Here is a 17,436-nt window from a genome sequence, read left to right as displayed (position 1 = left end):
AAACATCTGAACTTCGTGAAGTTTTCACATGATAAACCTTCAGCACTCGTCTTCTACCTGCTGTGAACTCAAACGGATTTCAGCCTCCAGAAAACAAAATATGAGTATATGAAAGACGAGTCTGTACAACACAGAATCTTGTATCAACAATCTGTGAATCTTCTTCTCTGATTTTAAAAGCTGCGGCTGAGTTCAGTCCAGGAAAAAAAGCCCAGAAGAAGAAATGCGGAGAATATTTTACTCTGATGAGTCGTTGTTTGGCTCTGAAACATTCAGAACAGAAACACGTCAGCTTATCAAGTTTCAATACGTAAAAATATAAAAAGTATTATTATTATTATTACATGGTTATTGTGTTAATATTTTAAACAAATCACTGTTTAGTCAAATGTGGTGAAGGTGTGGGCCTCACTGAGAGTCACAACATGATGGAAGTTCCTGACACGTTTTTCTAAATCTTTTCTCTTTTCGCTCGCACTTTTGATCTTCATTTTGGTGTGGAATCATTCACACACACAGAAATGATGAGACATTCAGTCTGTGTTCTCTCAGGTTTCATCTGTTTCTCTGCGACGACACAGACTGCAGGCCGAGATGAACGGTTTAAGATTCCCGAAGCTGAAGGAGAACACAATTCACATTTCACACCTTCGATACTTCACACAATGTGAATGAAAGATCAACAGGGAGACTGGGTGGCGTTTTGTCAGCTCTCCTTTTCTGTTTTTTTTTTTTTTTTTTTTACAACTGGATCAATATTATAAGCTGCTCAATAAAAATCTATTTAAAGGTGAAGAGGAGAATGTAGACTTTCGTCCTAAAAAGACATCATTAAGCCACAGTTAAATCGGTTAAGGTTGGCGTTAACGTCAGGCCCTGAACGTCTCATTCCAGGCTCGCATCACACAGACGAGTGTTAAAGTCAGCGTTAGCTCAGACGTGTTAATGTCCATACTAACGGCTGGCACAGTGCATGTTGAGCACCGCGTACGCTCGCTTTCTGGCCTCCTGGATGTACATCTGCATGAACTCTCGTCCAAACATTTCTCTGTCATCGTCGTCTTCATCGTCCTCAGTCTTCGTCTTCCTGCACGGCAGCGTCACATCCAGAGTCAGAGGGTTGTCCCGGAAATTCACAAACCTGCTCCAACAAAAACACAAACATCCGTCCAGTCGGAGAAATGTGGGAGACCAAAACATTTTGAATGTTGATGTTGGACAGCAGACTGACCTGAGGTTGGACATGTCCTCCATCAGTGGGGGGATGTCTCTCAGTTGGTTGCTGCTGAGGACCAGCGTGTCCAGACTCGCCATCCTGCTGATGTTGTCTGGAAGCGTCTCCAGTCGGTTCCTCTGTAGCCACAGAGTGTGCAGCTTCTCCATCCTGACCACAAACATATTTAACGCACATGTTCACTGGCACATGCCAGCAGGGGGCGCCGCCCACATGACACATTCACACCTGTGTATGTCTTCAGGTAAGTGCTGGAGTCGGTTTCCTCCCATGTCGAGCCACTCGAGCGCCGGCAGTCCGACCACGCAGTCGGGAATGCAGGTGAAGTCGTTCATGGACAGATCCAGGTGCTGAAGCTTCTTCAGGTTCCTCAGCTAAAGTGCAGAGGACAGAACAGACCTCAGATCAGCCCTCTGCAGACTCAGGTCCAGTAATTGGTTAGAAATGTGTGTTAGGTTTCGATCCCTATCTGGTCTAGAAGCTGGTTAAAGTTTGCACCTTTGGTTTAGGTTGGCGCTTGACCCTCATGTACTGTGTGGCTCACAATCTGGTTTGTCTCATTTGGAAGCTGACTCAGGTTTTGGTAGCTAGTTTTAAACCTGGTTCAGGTTTCTGCTCATACCTGGTTTAGAAAGATATTTACTTATGTTTACACTGGGTTTCTTGCTTTTTGTGGTATAGAGTTGTGCCTCAAACGGGTCTAAGTATCTGCCTGGATTCTGGTCTGTCCTCATACCAGGTATGGAAGCTGCCTGATGTAGTGGTTTGTACCTGGTCTGGCAACTGGTTCAGGTCTCGGTTCATGGCCAGCTCCAGTCTCTCCAGACTCTCACAGGAGCTCAGCTCTTCAGGAACAAGCTGGATTCTGTTGTAGCTCAGCAGGAGCTCTCTGAGCCGGTTCAGCTTCCCTGAGACAAGAACCAGGACACCATGAGACTCTGAATCCGCATTATGGTGAAAATAAAATCGTGTTATTTGTGATTGGATTAGTACTGACCAATCTGTCTGGGAATCTCAGTGACCCCGTTGCGGGACAGATCGAGAACCAAAAGGTTCTGGAAGCTGGAGATGAAGTGAGGGATCTTCTGCAGTCCACTCCGGTGAATTTGCCACTCCTGAACCTGAGTGAGCTGGACCAGACAGCCCGGCAACGACTGGTGTACGACCATCACAGAATCACATGACAGCAGTTATCAGCAATCCCATTGGCCAAATTGGGTGAATCCACCTGTAAAGTCGACTTCCTGTGTGGAGGACGTTACCTTCCACTCCTCCTGTTCTATTCGCAGAATGAGGCGTCCATCTTCAGTCTGCAGCTTCTGTTTGAGCCGAGCCAGAGCTGCTCGGTCCTCCCAAACACCAACGCTCAGCCTGAACCAGGAACAGGGTCCACATGAAACACAACACAGGGACCAGGACTGAGGGAACTCTCTCTTAAGACTTTTTCTAACGTCAGGATCAGACTGCAGGATGTTTGAGTCTTTTTTAGATGATGTTGTTTCAGAGTGAGGGATCATCAGAAGTGCCAGAGCACAAGTTACTCCTGACGTTCACAATAAAGATTCAATGTGAGTCTGGCAGCGCTTCAGGATTGATTCATCATGTTAAAGTCCTGAAGTGGGAACCACAGGCTGCGTTCAAGACCTTTATGATTTCAGTGTTCCGTATTGCTAAATTAATTTGTATTTTGTCATATTAGCACACGGTTAGCGGCCTGAGGTCAGGCAGCATAAAGAGGCCTTCAGCAGCTCACACATAAAACCACATTTCAAACCAAACACCTGTGCTTTTAACCAATAGAATCGTCACCATCTGACCTGCCCGCAGCCCCGCCTCTCACTGTCCTCTTCCTCTGCTCCTCTTCCTCCTCCCGGATCCTCCTGATCCTCGTCTCCCACAGAGCTTTGATGGAGCTCACTGAGCCGCACACCGCCACGCCCACCATGACAACCACTTCCTGTCAGCTGTGTGAGGTCACAGTGCACAGGTGGACAGGTGGGATGACCTCTGACCTCTGACCTGCAGCCGCAGCCTCCCTCTGACCATCCTGTTGTGTTAATCACATCATATTAAATTAGTCAGGCTGTCAGCGAAGCTCCAGGAGCTCGTTAGTGACACGTTAGTGAACGGACCCTCATTTTAAGAAACATTATTTTATTTTAAGTGTACTTTCGCCTCAGTCCCAGCTTGTTTGAAACATGCTGTGGGCTTCAAATTCAGAACGAGTAAACGTTTAGAAAAACCAGTGAAGCCGATGAGGTAAAACATGAAATATGTTGTCTTCACACGACTTCTGGAATCAGAGTAACAACAGGAGGACCTGAGGGTCAAGAAGACACTCAGTTGCCACAGAAATTACAAATAAAAACACAGCACTTTGTCTTCTCCTAAACTTCCTGACTTCTTTCTTCTTCTTCTTCAAACTGATTTTTGAGATTTGACATTTCTGCTCTGAGCTGGTTGGTCCTCCAACTGAAGATCAGCAGCCAAGACTGGAACCCAAACTGCAGTACTCCTATAGCTCATTCACAGTACTTCTGAGTGATGTCGTAGTATCTGTGTAGTACAGCTCTAGAATACAGTAGTACTGTTAGTAGTTTTGCCGTGTGTCAGTTCTCACCTTGTGGCAGCGCAGCAGCAGTCTCTTCAGCTGAAACCTGACCTCAGATCTGCCCACTAATTTTAGCCTGCAGGTCACATGACCTCGCCGACACAATGCACAGTCACATGACCCACTCAGTGACCCAGTATATTTAAAGTACATCAGATATGACATTCAGACTGAAGGTTCATGTTGTTTCACCTGCAGCTCCACTGATTTAATTAATGACAGAATTGACTGAACGGCTGTTGGGGACATTTTGTAAGATAATAACATGACATAAAATGAACTACATGAAATAAAAGTCCATCCAGACACAAACCTCAAAGCCACCAGAGGCTGCAGTCACAACCCATGAAGCTCGACTGCTAACCGAGCTAACGACAGCAGAAACCACAGCGAGCCGCACTCGGCCCGCCTTCACTGCTGCTGCTTTGGTATTCTGGTGATATTTTACAAAAGGGAAGGAAAAAGCTCTCCCGGCCTTTTCTTTGTTTTCAGTCACACTTGAAGTTGTCAAACTAACAGCACGTTATCGCTCTGGTTTGTGCACTTCAACTTTATTCAAAGTTATTCACCAGGGGTCAAACAGTTTAAAGGTCTGTGAAACTGATCTACATGTTCCCTCCACATACAAAACCCAACACTTTGTTTTTACACTTTTACATTTAATGTCACTAAAAACAAAAAACACAAAGCAGGAGAAACTCATGAGACAAACAAACAGTCATGTAACATCCAACCGACAAAATGTGCACTTTAGCCAGCAGCCACCAGTTCACCCAGCAAGTCCAGGAGAAAGAAGGGAGACATCGAGCCGCCTCAGGGAGGAACCAGCTGGAGCTTAACCTGTGAAGCTAACACGTTCTCCCCACTAATGACAGGACCAAGACCTGATCCTGGGTCAGTTTCACATCTACACATCAGAAAGAGGTTCTTCGGGAGCAGCAGCTTCATCGTCATCATCAGCTGCAGAAAACGGAGGGTTGACACAGGATTTAAAGAGGAAACGAGGACCAGGGCTTCGCTCAGACCTTCACACCGGCAGGAGCCAGACTCCATTCAATATTCACCTCAGTGTTAGTTTTAATTTCTAGAGGACAGACCCCAATCCAGAGGGGGCAACTGGTCGGTTCTGATCCACTCAGAAGACAGATCACGTCACGCCGTCTGACAGGAGCATCTTTAAAACTATCCAGTAATTCAGAGTAATAAACAGAAATGATGAAGTCTGAAAAATGAACAAAAACAGAAAACTAAATGAAGAAGATTTCTGACATGAACAAGGCCTCAAACAAGCCAGATCAGAGGACCAGGATCAATCAAAACCATCACGGTTCTCCGACTCAGTTTGGATTCATCAGACGTCTCACAGTCAATCGTTCTGTCAGGGTGACAGATAAAACCTTTCCATGATAATTCTGACATGCTGAACGCTTCCCTTCACCTGACAAACACCATGAGGTGTGCTGACTCCGCCCACATAATTTACACATGCAGATAATTTAATGCCAGGTGCCTCTAATGCTTTTTCTCAAGATTAACTCTCCTTTAAAATCAAATAAATGTGGATGAAATGCAGTCAGTTTCCCAGCGTCGTCTTCCAATCCAAACACTCTTCATTCACTCTCATAATTGACAAAGAAGAGCAGCCAATCCTGAACGAGGATGGAACGATGGAACAAGCAAATGTGTCACGTTTTTACATGAAAAATGACTGAAACGATTAATCGATCATCAAATTAGTTTGCAACCAATTTTCTCCAGGCGGACAAATTAATTCATCAAAGCAAAGACATGAGGTCAGACTAACAGCAGCTGGAGTTTAAAATCCATTGTGTCCTGGTTAACACGTGTTGATTGTTTATGAGTGATGACGTTGACACCGCGAGACCTTCAGGTGTGAAGCTCGTCAGCACGTTCAGCTCAGGTAAAATATAAAGCGACAGTAAGTACTCATGTTACGTTCAGATAAAAACATGCTGATATGAGCTCCGTCGTACTTTTAGTTCTGACCTGCATGTTTACAGTACATAAATATATTTTAAATCAGTGACTTTTATTCCTCAGTTGGTGCTTTCAGTGTTTCAGTGTTCGAACTACAAACCACCGTATGTTAACAGCATCACGCGCCCCGACTGGCTCTGGCAATCTCATTTAATTCAAATTATCCAGTAAAAGACAAGAAGAGACGGTCGACCGCTTGTGATTTGCAATTCATTTGCTGAAACACTGAAAACAAACCGTCAGTATGGCTGTTCATTCATTCTGGCTGTTCATTCTGTCGATCAATCAGCCAATCACTACAGCATTCTGATCCTTTGGTCTCTGAAACGTCAAGCAGCAGCCCAAAACCCAAAGACTCTTCATTTACTGACGCAAACCGTGAAGCTCCAACCAGAAAATGTTTGACGTTTTCACTCGACTGAAATGATTGATCGATTATCAAAACTGAGTAATCAATTAGTCGATGACATCAGCAGTTTGACCCTGAAAACCAAATGGAGCTCAGATGAGTGAAGAGCTGAACCCTGGTTCACTTTGACCAAACCACCTCTAACCTACACTCTGTATGTCTGCAATGTTACTGGTTGTCATGGAAACGGCATGAATGACAGGCTGACCCCTCCTCCTCCCGGTGTCTCGCTCAAAGGCAACAAGGAAACGACAGTAAGTGAAAACAAAGGCCTCGAAGAGAAAGAGGAAGCGAAGGCGGCGAGAAGAAACGCGAGGGTCTGTTAGTGTGGCGTCTCCGTCCTCCCGGGCCTCGTGGGAAAAATTCTTCTCTCTCTCTGCTTATTTGAGGTCCAGCACCATGCTGGCCGGGTTCTCCAGGTACTCCTTCCACAGGTTGGAGAAGCGACACATGGTGGCTCCGTCGATGATGCGATGATCCGCCGACCAGCTGACGTTCATGATGTGAGCTCGGACCACCTGATCGGCGGCGTCGAACCGCGGAAGAATCTGACGGACAAACAAAACACAAGACAGATGAAGTCAGGATGAAAGACCATCCATGAAATCCGGTACCCTTTTCTTCTTGGATTCTTGTTTTTCTTGATTCTTGAACAATTTTCTACACTCCGTTACACAACCTGAAGCTCCAATCAGACAGGAGGAACACCAGAGGAGGTGAACATCACTGTAACCAAGGTCAGTCTGATGTTCCAGATGTTCCAGATGCCTGGGAAGGTTTGGAACTCACCTGGATCTTCCCCAGAGCTCCAATGGCGACTTCAGGAGGAAGAATGACGGGCTTAGCGTACGTCCCCCCAATCTGATTGAAATAACAAAAAACAGCAAAGAGTTTAAAGTCAGTCCAGATGTGCGGCAGCCTCAGTTATTGTGCTGCTGGACTCACTGATCCGATGTTTGACAGGGTGAAGGTTCCTCCGCTGAGATCGTTTGCTCCCAGCTGACCCGCCGCCCCAAGCGTCTGCAGACGGTTTAACTCCTGAGCGATCTCAAACACGCTGAGCAGCTGAACGTTCTTCACGTTAGGAACCAGCAGGCCCTGACTGGTGTCCATCGCCAGGCCGATGTTATGAGAGGCCTAAAGCGCAGAGAAATACGTCACATCGACCGATGGAAACAATCGACAGCTGCTGGAGAAAGTGCTCTGTCACCTTGTATGTGATGTTCTGGCAGCCTTCGTCCACCGAGGCGTTGAGGATCGGAAAGTGCACGAGGCCGAGGGAGGCAGCCTGGGCCAACGACAGCACAGCGTTAACATCAGCACTAAACTCTGAAGCAGTCAGCATGAATGTTGTCATCATCTGCTCTGCAGTCAGACCTTGATGAAGAAGGGCATGTAGCTCAGTCTGACGCCTCGAGCCTCAGAGACGGATCTGAGCTCAGCTCTCAGGGACACCAGACGGGTCAAGTCGATTTCATCACAGTAACCAAAGTGAGGAATCTTCAGAGCTGCTGTCATCGTCTTCACCATCGCTTTATGGAAACCTGCAGACAAGAAGACCAGCAACAGACACGCCGAACCCAAAAGAACTGCAGTTACCTTAAGAGCTTATCAGTAACAAATCTTAACTCAGTTTAGGATGACATGTAGGATTTTTGGTATCACCAACTGCATCAAGAGAAAAACCCCGAAGTATCTCAGGATAAGAATTTAAAGAAAGTAAGAAACGATTCAGTCAAATTCATCAGAAACTGAAGGGTCACCTTTACTTATCATGTTTTAGTTCTGAAAATAAAACTGAGTCTGACCTTTGAGGGGCTCGGTGACATCCTTGCCAGTGAAGACAGGTTTGGGTGTTGTGGGTGGAGCTTTGACGGCTGCTGGAGCACTCACAGGCCTGGGAGCGGCGGCGGCGGCAGGGGCTGGGGCCGGAGGCGGGGTGGGAGGTAGGATGGCTCCTGTCTGCTTTGCCAGGTAGTTCAGGATGTCCTCCTTCAGGATCCGTCCGTCTTTACCCGTCCCCACCACCTCACTGAGTTTAATCTGAGAGGCAGACCAGTCAGACCAGTGGCATGTTGGTCTGGGGACAGACTGGAACCACTGTGACTAGATTGGAGACACGGACTGGGAAGAGACTTACGTTGTTCTCCATGGCGAGGCGTCTGACAGCGGGCGTGGCCTGGGTCTTGTGGCCTTTGATCTCCTGGTGGGTGTGTTCTTCTCGAGCCATGGCCGGGGTCTCCACGACGTCCTCCTCCTGGATCACCTCTGGACAACAACCGACAGTCTAAGTCAAACCAGAACAGCAGGAAACACTGAACGCTTGACTCCGAACTACAGCCGGTGTCTCACCTGAGCCAGATTCCGTCTCGATGTCCACCAGTGGTTTGCCCACCAAGGCGATGGCTTCCACGTCATAGTACAGCTTTTTGATGACTCCGTCGTAGCGACTGGTGATGGTGACCGACGCCTTGTCGCTCTGAACCTCACAGATACTGTCAAACTGAGACACCTTGTCTCCTTCCTTCACGTACCTGTGAGACAAAAACATCTGAGCGACAGACTGGGAGCAGTTTCAATAGTCCGACTGGTTTCCAGTAGTGTCTGTGGTCTTGTGGTGGTTTCACTGGTCTTTTTGGGCCAGTATCAATAAGGTGTCAGTACGTACCACTCCTTCACCGTCACCTCCATGATTCCCTCCCCGATGTCTGACAGTTTGAATTGGACAATTGGTCCATGGCTCACTGCAGGACAAAACACATCAGTGACATCATCAGTGGTGCATCGTGAAACCCGCTGATCCGCATCCCCTGAACAAACTGCATACCCACAGAACCACACCACCAAGCCCACTTTAAGGTGACAGGTTGCCCAGGCAACTTCTCCCCAGGTGAATAAAGAGTTTGTTATGTTTCCTCGACAGAATTCGACACCATCTGCTTCCTGAATTCCTGAAACTGGACCGACCGGATCTGAACTGACTGACTGTGATTTGCTGTCTTTAAACAGAGGTTAAAACTCTATCAAACACACACTCTGAGAAAAGAACTTCTAAATAATCCATGAAGAGGTTTTGGTTCCTGCTGGTCAGGACTTACCGACAGTAGTGTGCAGTGTCCTGCTGCTGAACATCTGGAAGTTTCTGTCACATCTGAAGACGAGTGGCTGCAGAGTTCGGTCAGGTCTGAAGGTCTGCAGCCGGAAAGATCGGCGGCGGTACTGCTGACTCAGCTGACAGAAAGAAGCCAGATATCAGGTACTAACTCACCTGTACAGTTCAACAGCAGGTGCTACAGACAGGTAGACAGCACTCTGTCAGTTCTGCAGCAGAATAAAAACACATCTTAAAAGTATTTTTGTCATCTGTGGCCCCCATACTGTCCCCCTTCTGGGACAAACCTAACTGATGACTCCTGTGATAACTCATACATTCAGATTAAAAATCTAAAAAAAGATAAACATATTTAAAGAAGCTTCAGTTGAACTGTAATCACTGGGTCAATGACTCATCTCTTCTTTAGAGCGTTTCCGAAGGTGACTGCAGTTGAAATACACTACATCTGCAACGAGGGTGTGTGAAACGTTAACACAGCAATAACTTCCAGGTGTCGCTAGTCAGAGCATCAATGACAGATCAGAAATTAGATCATCACATGCACCATCTGGATTTAAATGGATATAAAGCACATTTTGCCTGTAAGACAAAGGCAAAATCTGGTGCCTGGTGGATCAGCGATTCTCTCCGCTCCACCCGTCGGCCAGGCTCTCGTGTTTTCTCTTTTATCACCAGCCTGTTAGCTGTGAGCAGTCTGACTCTCCTGCAGCTCTCCGTGACCCAGCAGCTCGTTCACCTGCACGACGCTGCATGTTAATAAAACGGTTGGCAGTTGTTTAGCAGTTGTCTTTAACGTGAACAGGTCACACTGCAAGGCAACCAGACAGGTAGCAGCCGACTGTTGCCTGTGGGTTGTTTTTTTCATTCTGTTAGCGTAAGCATCAGATTTGGGCATGGCAGAAGAAGTTGGAGCAGCTAACCGGCTAAGCTAACGAGCTGACCGGGTGACAGAGTGATGGTGCCAGTCGGTGTCATCTCCACGTTAGCAGCAGAAACAAACAGAAGAAAAGATGAAAATTTTAAACAGCGACAGTTGAAACTTTATTTTTCCTCACCAGCCGTCTGAATACAGTGAAGGAGCCTCTGGTCACCGCCGCCATCTTTCCACTATGCTGTCGCTACCGCTCCACGTCACAGCTGCACGCCCCTCTCAGCTGCCAATCACCGTTCAGCATCTTGTTCTGCAGCAGACTAGACGCAGGATTGGTGTAACGCTGCCACTTAGCGGTCATCAGATGCATTACACGAGCGTCCTGTTCAGATGCTCCATAGTTAGAATAAATGATTAAACCTGTAAACAATGACAGCAAACTAAAACAGAGGCCATACAAGAGCAGTTAGGCAAAACCAGTGTTGTAGTTTTAGCTAAGTTTTTCAAAATTAATTAAGTTTGTTTTATTCAGCTTATTTTTATAACTGGCTACTCAGAAATTAATTTTTCACTGACTTACATTAAATTCAAACAGCAGGACTGGAACAACAAGAGTGCATCCCTTGTTTTTTATAATGTTATTCAGATGATTTCATTCTTTGGATTTCATTAGCTGTGTAAATATATATATGTAATATATATAAAATACGTTAAAATTTAATTCAATCTGTAATTTCTTCTAACCTAATGAAATTCTTATAAATTCTTATTTCCATAAAGAGCACAGGCTACACTTACACTCCCTGACTTTAAATATGATCACATTAACTATGAATTGATGGGTTGTGGTGTTTGTTTTGTGATTCCACTTATTTTTTTCTGTAATTTTATGTATGACAACAAAATCTAAACTCTATTTTGTACATCCTGGCTTCTGGAGCTGAAAAAATAAATAAAATACAGCACGAGATCAAAGCAAGTTTTAGTAAATTTAAAATAAAAAGATCTTAACTTTTACTGTCAGTATTTTATGTTTTGCTCACTGAAATAAGTGTCCTTAATAATTGTTTCAAATCAGTTTTCATACCGTTTGTTCAGTGATGGCGGTTCTATTATAAGAAAGTGACTCCGCAGTGACGCTGCAGTGATGCTCGCGCAGCATCCTTTCAGCGTGTTGTTGTTCAGCACGCTGCCTGCAGGAGGCGACAAATCCGAACCACCGGATGCATCAAGTTCCCTGAAACACCGGAAGCAGTCTCCAAAATCAGGTTTATACGTCGCTCAACTTAAGTTCTTCAGAAACCGATCACAGTAACCCTTTTAAAACACATCGTTATCAATACTTAACACGGATGCTCATCGGCATATGTAAACTACACATACAAACTAGTATACAAAGGATACGCACAGTGGGTAACAGAAGTAAAAATGAAATTATTAATGTGCAATGATTCATAGTGTGTATTTTTCATTTTATTATTTAATCCACAACGTGTGTAATTTCTGCTTTTATGCTGCTCCTCTAATTGAGAGAAATTGAGAGAATGCTGATGTACCTGTAGTGCCCTGTACCTGTGTAAACGAAACAAACAAACAAATGATAATAATAATGTTAGATGTACCTAGCAGAAATATAATGTAAGGGTATTTTGCTTTAAAGAATAAACTGGCAAAACATCTTTCTGTCAACATCATGTGGAGTATGTGGTAATAATTTGTCTTTTTATAACATTATTTAGTAATGTGCAATATTTATCACAATTCAGGTCATTATAGAAGCAACCAATGTGATTGTGTTTAGCTGCTTAATTTAAAAAAATCATTTGACCAAGACACTGAATTCATCATGCAGCAAAGCCATTAAATTAATTAATTACTTAATTAATTAAAAAAAAAAACCTCCAACAAAAATTTATTTAATTTTGAAAGCCACCGGAAGTGGTCTAAGTTATTCCGCGCATAACTTGACGCCGAGAAGTTCCAAACCAAGAAGAATCATAAACAGTAGAAGAAAAGTCCTGGAGGCTGCAGTTCAGCTGCAACGTTTCCGTGTGAAAGTTTTCAGCTCTCAGTCTCGTATGAAGATGGACTCCGCGGCGGTGGAGATAGACGGCAGCGTGATGGAGGGAGTGAGTACTCAAACTTTAAGCACAGGAGGAATGAGTTGCTGTTGTTCTGCGTTGCTCACATGCTAACATAAGGCTAACAGCGGTTAGCAGCCGGTGCTGAGCTGACTCACGTCTCTTCTGTTCCCCCGGTGTCGATTCACTGCAGGGCGGACAGATTCTGAGAGTCTCTGCGGCGCTCAGCTGTATCACTGGGTCCTCCATCAAAATCACCAAAATCCGAGCCGGCAGAAGCACACCGGGTCTCAGGTGAGTTAGCGGCTCGCCGGCTAGCAGGCTAACGTTAGCCTATTCATTGAAGTTGAGTCGACAATACAATAAAAATTAAACGCTCCCAGTGTTAATGTTAATGTTTATCTCATTAGATGATTATATGTTGTTTGTATTTCATAGCAGACCGAATTCGGGTTAGTTTTCCTGTTAGCTAAAAGCCTCCCGGTTTGGATGATGCTGCTGGGGAAACTAGAGCCAGAAAATATGTGCAGCTTCTATGGAGAAAGATGACGCCGACCAGACTCAATGCAAAATGTTTCCAAAATTATTTTCTAAGTTATTGGTGAACCTATACAACCTCTGAATTATGAATTAGCTATTCATCCTTTATGTGGCAGCTTGTAGATTTGTGAAGCGTAAACACCAAACTATTGCTCAGTTTTTGTGTCGCAGTCTTTCTTCCAGAAAACTCCGTGTGCGGCGTCATCGGGCAGCAGTTCTCTACATTCAGTTTTGTGACTAAAATTTGGTGCTGTGTGGATCATACATGTGCCGATTTTACTAGAACACTCTAAGCGTCCGAAAACAATTTTCGTAATATTTATCTATTTTATAAACTCTCCGCAAAGTGCCAAATATGTCAGGTTTGTGCATATTCTGAATGGAAGTCTTGGGTTTAACGGCTGTCTGTCTGAAATGGTTTCATGAAGACCCTCAGCAGTTAAAAAACGACCGTAAATCATCGCTCACTGCATTTTAGCGCACTTTGATGATGGAGTTAAACAGTTAATAAAACAATGAAACGCTGACATGTGCGTGTGTATGTCCTCAGACCGCAGCACCTGAGTGGCCTTCAGCTGGTCTCAGATCTGTGTTCTGGCAGTCTGCAAGGAGCCACCATAGGCTCTACTGACATCAGTCTGACTCCAGGAAAGATCCGGTCTGGAAACCACACGGCTGACACACAAACAGCAGGGTGAGTCTGTCCGTCCGTCTGTTGTCTTACTGACAGTGGAGTCCAGCTGTTGCACATCACCTGTAAGATGAAGGTTCAGAGCAGTTCACACAATCTAATGCCCTATTTGAATGAGTACGAGCAGAACACAAACCCCCACTGGAGCGGAGCGGCGTGGGTGTGGCGTGCAGGTCTGCGCTGAAACTGGAGCTGTGATGTTCAGATTGAGTTTATGAACACAGCTGTGTATTAGCCAAACAATCAGCTTGCTAACAGTCACTTTTGATAATTAACCCGTGTGTGTATAAACAAGTTAATTCTGTGTGGACTTGATGGCGGATGACCTGCGAGCTGTGTGGTCGTATGTGATGCACTTTGTCCAGATGTTTGTGTTTCTGCTCTCACATGCAAAATAGTTGTTGCACTTATGGCAACGAGCATCGACTCTGAAGTGTAACCAGACTTTTGAGTGTTGGTTCACTAAGAGCCCTGACACATCGCACTGAGGCAACGTGAGGTGGAGTGCGGTTGTCCTGGCTGCATGTCTGATGTCCGTTTGGTGTGTGCGTGTGTGTGAAAGAGGCAGAGACCGCTGGCTCCGCCCCTTGGAGATACAACAGGTGGAGAGATCTTTCTCCTCTGGTGTGAGATTATCAGCAACGCTTCACAGAATAAAGTCTTAATCTTAACTTAATTCGACTCGGAGTTGATGAGATAAAAGTTCTGTATTTTCTTGATTAGTTAACGTCAGACCTTAATTATAGCACCATCTTAATTGAGTTTGCCCATTAAAGACTCCATTCCTGTGTGTATATGAAATATATTAATGTGTGTGTGTGTGTGTGTGTGTGTCAGGAGTGTGTGTCTGCTGATGCAGGTCGCTCTGCCCTGCGCTCTGTTCGCCGACGCTTCTTCACAGCTCTGTCTGAAGGGAGGAACCAACGCAGAGATGGCGCCTCAGATCGACTACACAGTCAAGGTCTGAATACACATCCAGGACACACCGCACACACACTCTGTGCAAAGTGACTGCTTGTGTGTTGAGCTTTTCGTTTGTTGTTTTCTTCCTCAGGTGTTTAAACCAATCGTGGAGAAGTTTGGGGTCCATTTTGACTGTGACATCAGAATGAGGTCAGTTTTCATGTTCACAGTCGGTACAAACGGTAGAAGGGTGTCCCGGCTCTGTGTGTGTGACTGTGTGTGTCTGTGTGTGTTAGGGGCTACTATCCTAAAGGTGGAGGTGAGGTGATGGTGACAGTGAACCCGGTCAAAGAGCTGCAGCCCGTCACCATGACCGAGAGAGGAACCATCACCAAGATCTACGGCCGAGCGTTCGTCGCCGGAGTCCTGCCCTTCAAAGTAAAGTTCTGCACACACACACACAAGCACACTGAACTGCTGTGCAGATGTCAGGCCTTTGTCTGATGTCATACAGAATAAGTTGTTAAATCGTAAATGTCATCTGAACACTGGAGCTGGAGAAGAACTTTGAATAACGAGTGATACGAATCCATCCGACTCGTACCAGGAAGTGACTGATCACTGCGTCGTGCTGATCCTGTCAGTTGTGTGTCTGTGGTTTCAGTTGGCTAAAGACATGTCTGCCGCTGCCGTTCGAACCATCAGGAAGGAAATCAAAGAGCTCTACATCAACATCCAGCCGCTGCAGGAGAAGGACAAGGCCTGCGGGAACGGCAACGGCATCATGTAAGCTCCGCCCACCCGATGACATCGCTGCTGCATTCATGGATGCGCGTGACAGAGTTGTCCTCTGCTGCAGCCCTCTGATTGGTCCGTGTCCTCTCTGTGTTTCAGAATCATCGCAGAGTCGTCGACAGGTTGTGTGTTTGCAGGTTCGGCTCTGGGGAAGAAAGGTGAGGACATCACCTGCAGCGACAAACACACCTACACTTCTGACTGACACGCACACACACACACACACACACACAGTGACTTGATAGAAGATGATGTTGTGTGTGTGCGTGCTCAAAGAGACAAAGCTGCAAACACACAGGTAGACCAACGTTGTCACCTGAAGCCTGCGTCAGGTCACATGGGAGAATATTGTTTTAGCATTAAAATGCTGTGTGACGGTTTGCACTGCAGTACAGCAGGAACCCCACCAGGATATCCTGACCTGTGTGTGCTTTTCAGGTGTGTATGCAGATAAAATTGGCATTGAAGCTGCTGAGATGTTGCTGAGAAACATCAGACACAACGGCTGTGTGGACGAATTCCTGCAGGACCAGGTGAGACACAAGAAGTGGACATCAGACTCCAGGTGTCCTCCATATTAATAACAGGAAGTGATAACTGGGCTCCTCTGCAGCCACAGCAGTTGGAAACACGTCTCTAAAGATGGTGGCGGATGTCAGGGTTTGTTTTGTTGCAGTACTTGGAGTGACCACCAGGACAAACTGGACTTTTTCACAATCAGATTTCTGACTTGGTCTGTAGTTTTGGTCCAGTCTAAATTCTGCTCTCTGATCAGCTGCATGCAACGTGGATACACAAATGTGGACCCCGTTTCCATGGTAGCAGCGACACTGGCTGACCAGTATTTCCATGGTAACAGTCAGGGAGATGAGAACCGTGTGTGTGCAGCAACATGTTCAAATAAAGCCTCGTAACGGATCTGACCTCCTCTTCCTCCTCAGCTCATCATCTTCATGGCGTTGGCGAAGGGAACGTCTCGGATTCGAACCGGCGCCGTGACGCTGCACACACAGACGGCCATTCACATCGCAGAGCAGCTGACTCAGGTCAGAAACGTGAACTGTGTACATGTACACCGATTCTTTTACCTCATTGAACTGCTAAAATGGTGCAGAGATTAATGTGTTCATTTTTTTCATTTTCAGGCAAAGTTCACAATAACAAAGTCTGAAGACGAGCTGAGCAGCAACGTCACCTACATCATCGAATGTGAAGGATCGGGAGCGACCAACCCCAGCCTGTAGCCACGCACACACTGAACACACACTCTCTCTCTACTGGACTCGGTAGCTGCTCCCGTCATGGCCGACCCTCTCAGCTTCTGTCTCTCAGGGTGTTTCTTTAATAAATAAATAAAACGCTTTCCGGCTGTCAGTGTTGTTTCTGTTCAGTTCTCTGCTCAGGGTTTCACTGAGCCTCTTCATACGGGTGGGGTTGTGGGGGTGAGCCAGCCTCACTGCATCCTGCATCCCCCATAATGCACCAGGACAGTGTCTTTTAGAGCCTCCTTAGAGCCTTTGATGAGGTCAAAATCAGGCTTGTGGATGCTGGTTAAATGCGTCTGTCCTAACCTGGCAGGTCTCAGGTGCTGTGAGATGTTCAGAGTGGCAGAAAATAATCTGCTTTTCATTGAGGTGCTGTTGTTTTCCTCATCTTGGCTGTGGCTGTGATGCTATCTGCAGCCTCCAGAGGGCGCTAGCAGCACTTTGTCTCAGCAGAGGATGTGGAGCAGATGTGAACACCTGCTCACTCTCAGCTGACTGATCAGTTTTAAAAGGAGAAAATAAATAAAAGTTCCCTCCAGTGAAAACGTTGCTTCTTCTTCTTCAGCTGAATGTTTGAGCTTCACTCTGCTGAACGATGAATGTGCAGAGTCTCAGAGTAAGGCTCAAAGTCCAATGTTCCTCATTCAAAATCTCATTTTAGGAGGTGGAGTTTTGTAAGCCCATGCTGGTCCACTATAACGTTTACCCTGAGTTTACAGTGAAGCAGGAGACATCCTGTCTCCAGCACTTAAACCTGTGAAATTATAAATATGAAATGTTAAATACAATTAACATTCAATGTTCTGTTTTTTTTTATTAAAAAGAACAAATCTTGGGTTTTGGTGTGATAAGTTTTTCTTCTGCAACAGCAGCCTGGCTGTCCTGAGTAGATTCATTCTGACACCTGAAGAAAATAGTTCCTC

At 45.7% G+C, this 17,436-nt stretch overlaps 3 protein-coding genes across 4 annotated transcripts; 1 reads left to right on the top strand and 2 right to left on the bottom strand.

Annotated features, from left to right (window-relative positions):
* Positions 1-23: 23 nt before the first annotated feature.
* On the bottom strand, positions 24-4,243 carry lrrc39 (leucine rich repeat containing 39). Of its 2 annotated transcripts, none has more exons than XM_046391741.1 (9): positions 3,855-4,243; positions 3,052-3,281; positions 2,497-2,605; positions 2,232-2,388; positions 2,006-2,142; positions 1,463-1,608; positions 1,232-1,384; positions 992-1,141; positions 24-263 (listed from the first exon to the last, which is right to left on the bottom strand). In XM_046391741.1, the coding sequence occupies exons 2-9, from the start codon at positions 3,177-3,179 to the stop codon at positions 80-82; spliced, it is 1,164 nt and encodes a 387-aa protein (XP_046247697.1). In that variant the 5' UTR covers positions 3,180-3,281; positions 3,855-4,243; the 3' UTR covers positions 24-79. The 2 variants fall into 2 exon arrangements, with proteins under 2 accessions (XP_046247697.1, XP_046247698.1); XM_046391742.1 differs by having other exon boundaries at positions 90-263; positions 960-1,141.
* Positions 4,244-4,375: 132 nt separating this feature from the next.
* On the bottom strand, positions 4,376-10,569 carry dbt (dihydrolipoamide branched chain transacylase E2). Its single transcript, XM_046391740.1, has 11 exons — positions 10,423-10,569; positions 9,351-9,483; positions 8,921-8,996; positions 8,605-8,786; positions 8,393-8,520; positions 8,061-8,295; positions 7,630-7,796; positions 7,463-7,540; positions 7,198-7,389; positions 7,042-7,113; positions 4,376-6,800 (listed from the first exon to the last, which is right to left on the bottom strand). The coding sequence occupies exons 1-11, from the start codon at positions 10,465-10,467 to the stop codon at positions 6,633-6,635; spliced, it is 1,476 nt and encodes a 491-aa protein (XP_046247696.1). The 5' UTR covers positions 10,468-10,569; the 3' UTR covers positions 4,376-6,632.
* A 1,618-nt stretch (positions 10,570-12,187) lies between these two features.
* rtca (RNA 3'-terminal phosphate cyclase) lies at positions 12,188-16,617 on the top strand. The gene is made up of 11 exons (XM_046392677.1): positions 12,188-12,367; positions 12,513-12,613; positions 13,410-13,553; positions 14,388-14,511; positions 14,605-14,663; positions 14,750-14,891; positions 15,118-15,239; positions 15,348-15,406; positions 15,687-15,781; positions 16,190-16,294; positions 16,394-16,617. The coding sequence occupies exons 1-11, from the start codon at positions 12,317-12,319 to the stop codon at positions 16,490-16,492; spliced, it is 1,101 nt and encodes a 366-aa protein (XP_046248633.1). The 5' UTR covers positions 12,188-12,316; the 3' UTR covers positions 16,493-16,617.
* Positions 16,618-17,436: the final 819 nt, after the last annotated feature.

This window comes from Scatophagus argus, chromosome 6 (assembly GCF_020382885.2).
Source record: "Scatophagus argus isolate fScaArg1 chromosome 6, fScaArg1.pri, whole genome shotgun sequence".
NCBI lineage: Eukaryota > Metazoa > Chordata > Actinopteri > Scatophagidae > Scatophagus > Scatophagus argus.
The sequence above is the reverse complement of the archived record's forward strand: the minus strand, read 5'-3'. Positions and strand labels throughout refer to the sequence as shown.

Bases quoted from the DNA above. Each gene is read 5' to 3' on its own strand.
- lrrc39 (XM_046391741.1), bottom strand. From the start codon at position 3,179: ATGGTGGGCGTGGCGGTGTGCGGCTCAGTGAGCTCCATCAAAGCTCTG. The intron at 2,606-3,051 runs GTCAGATGGTGA...TTCCTGGTTCAG, and splicing joins AGAGGCGGGGCTGCGGGCAG to GCTGAGCGTTGGTGTTTGGG. The intron at 264-991 runs GTACGCGGTGCT...TGAATGTTTCAG, and splicing joins CAGGAGGCCAGAAAGCGAGC to AGCCAAACAACGACTCATCA.
- dbt (XM_046391740.1), bottom strand. From the start codon at position 10,467: ATGGCGGCGGTGACCAGAGGCTCCTTCACTGTATTCAGACGGCTG. The intron at 8,521-8,604 runs GTGAGACACCGG...GTTGTTGTCCAG, and splicing joins CGAGACGGAATCTGGCTCAG to AGGTGATCCAGGAGGAGGAC. The intron at 7,541-7,629 runs GTCTGACTGCAG...TCGTTGGCCCAG, and splicing joins ACATGCCCTTCTTCATCAAG to GCTGCCTCCCTCGGCCTCGT.
- rtca (XM_046392677.1), top strand. From the start codon at position 12,317: ATGAAGATGGACTCCGCGGCGGTGGAGATAGACGGCAGCGTGATGGAG. The intron at 14,512-14,604 runs GTCTGAATACAC...TTTCTTCCTCAG, and splicing joins AGATCGACTACACAGTCAAG to GTGTTTAAACCAATCGTGGA. The intron at 15,782-16,189 runs GTGAGACACAAG...CTTCCTCCTCAG, and splicing joins ACGAATTCCTGCAGGACCAG to CTCATCATCTTCATGGCGTT.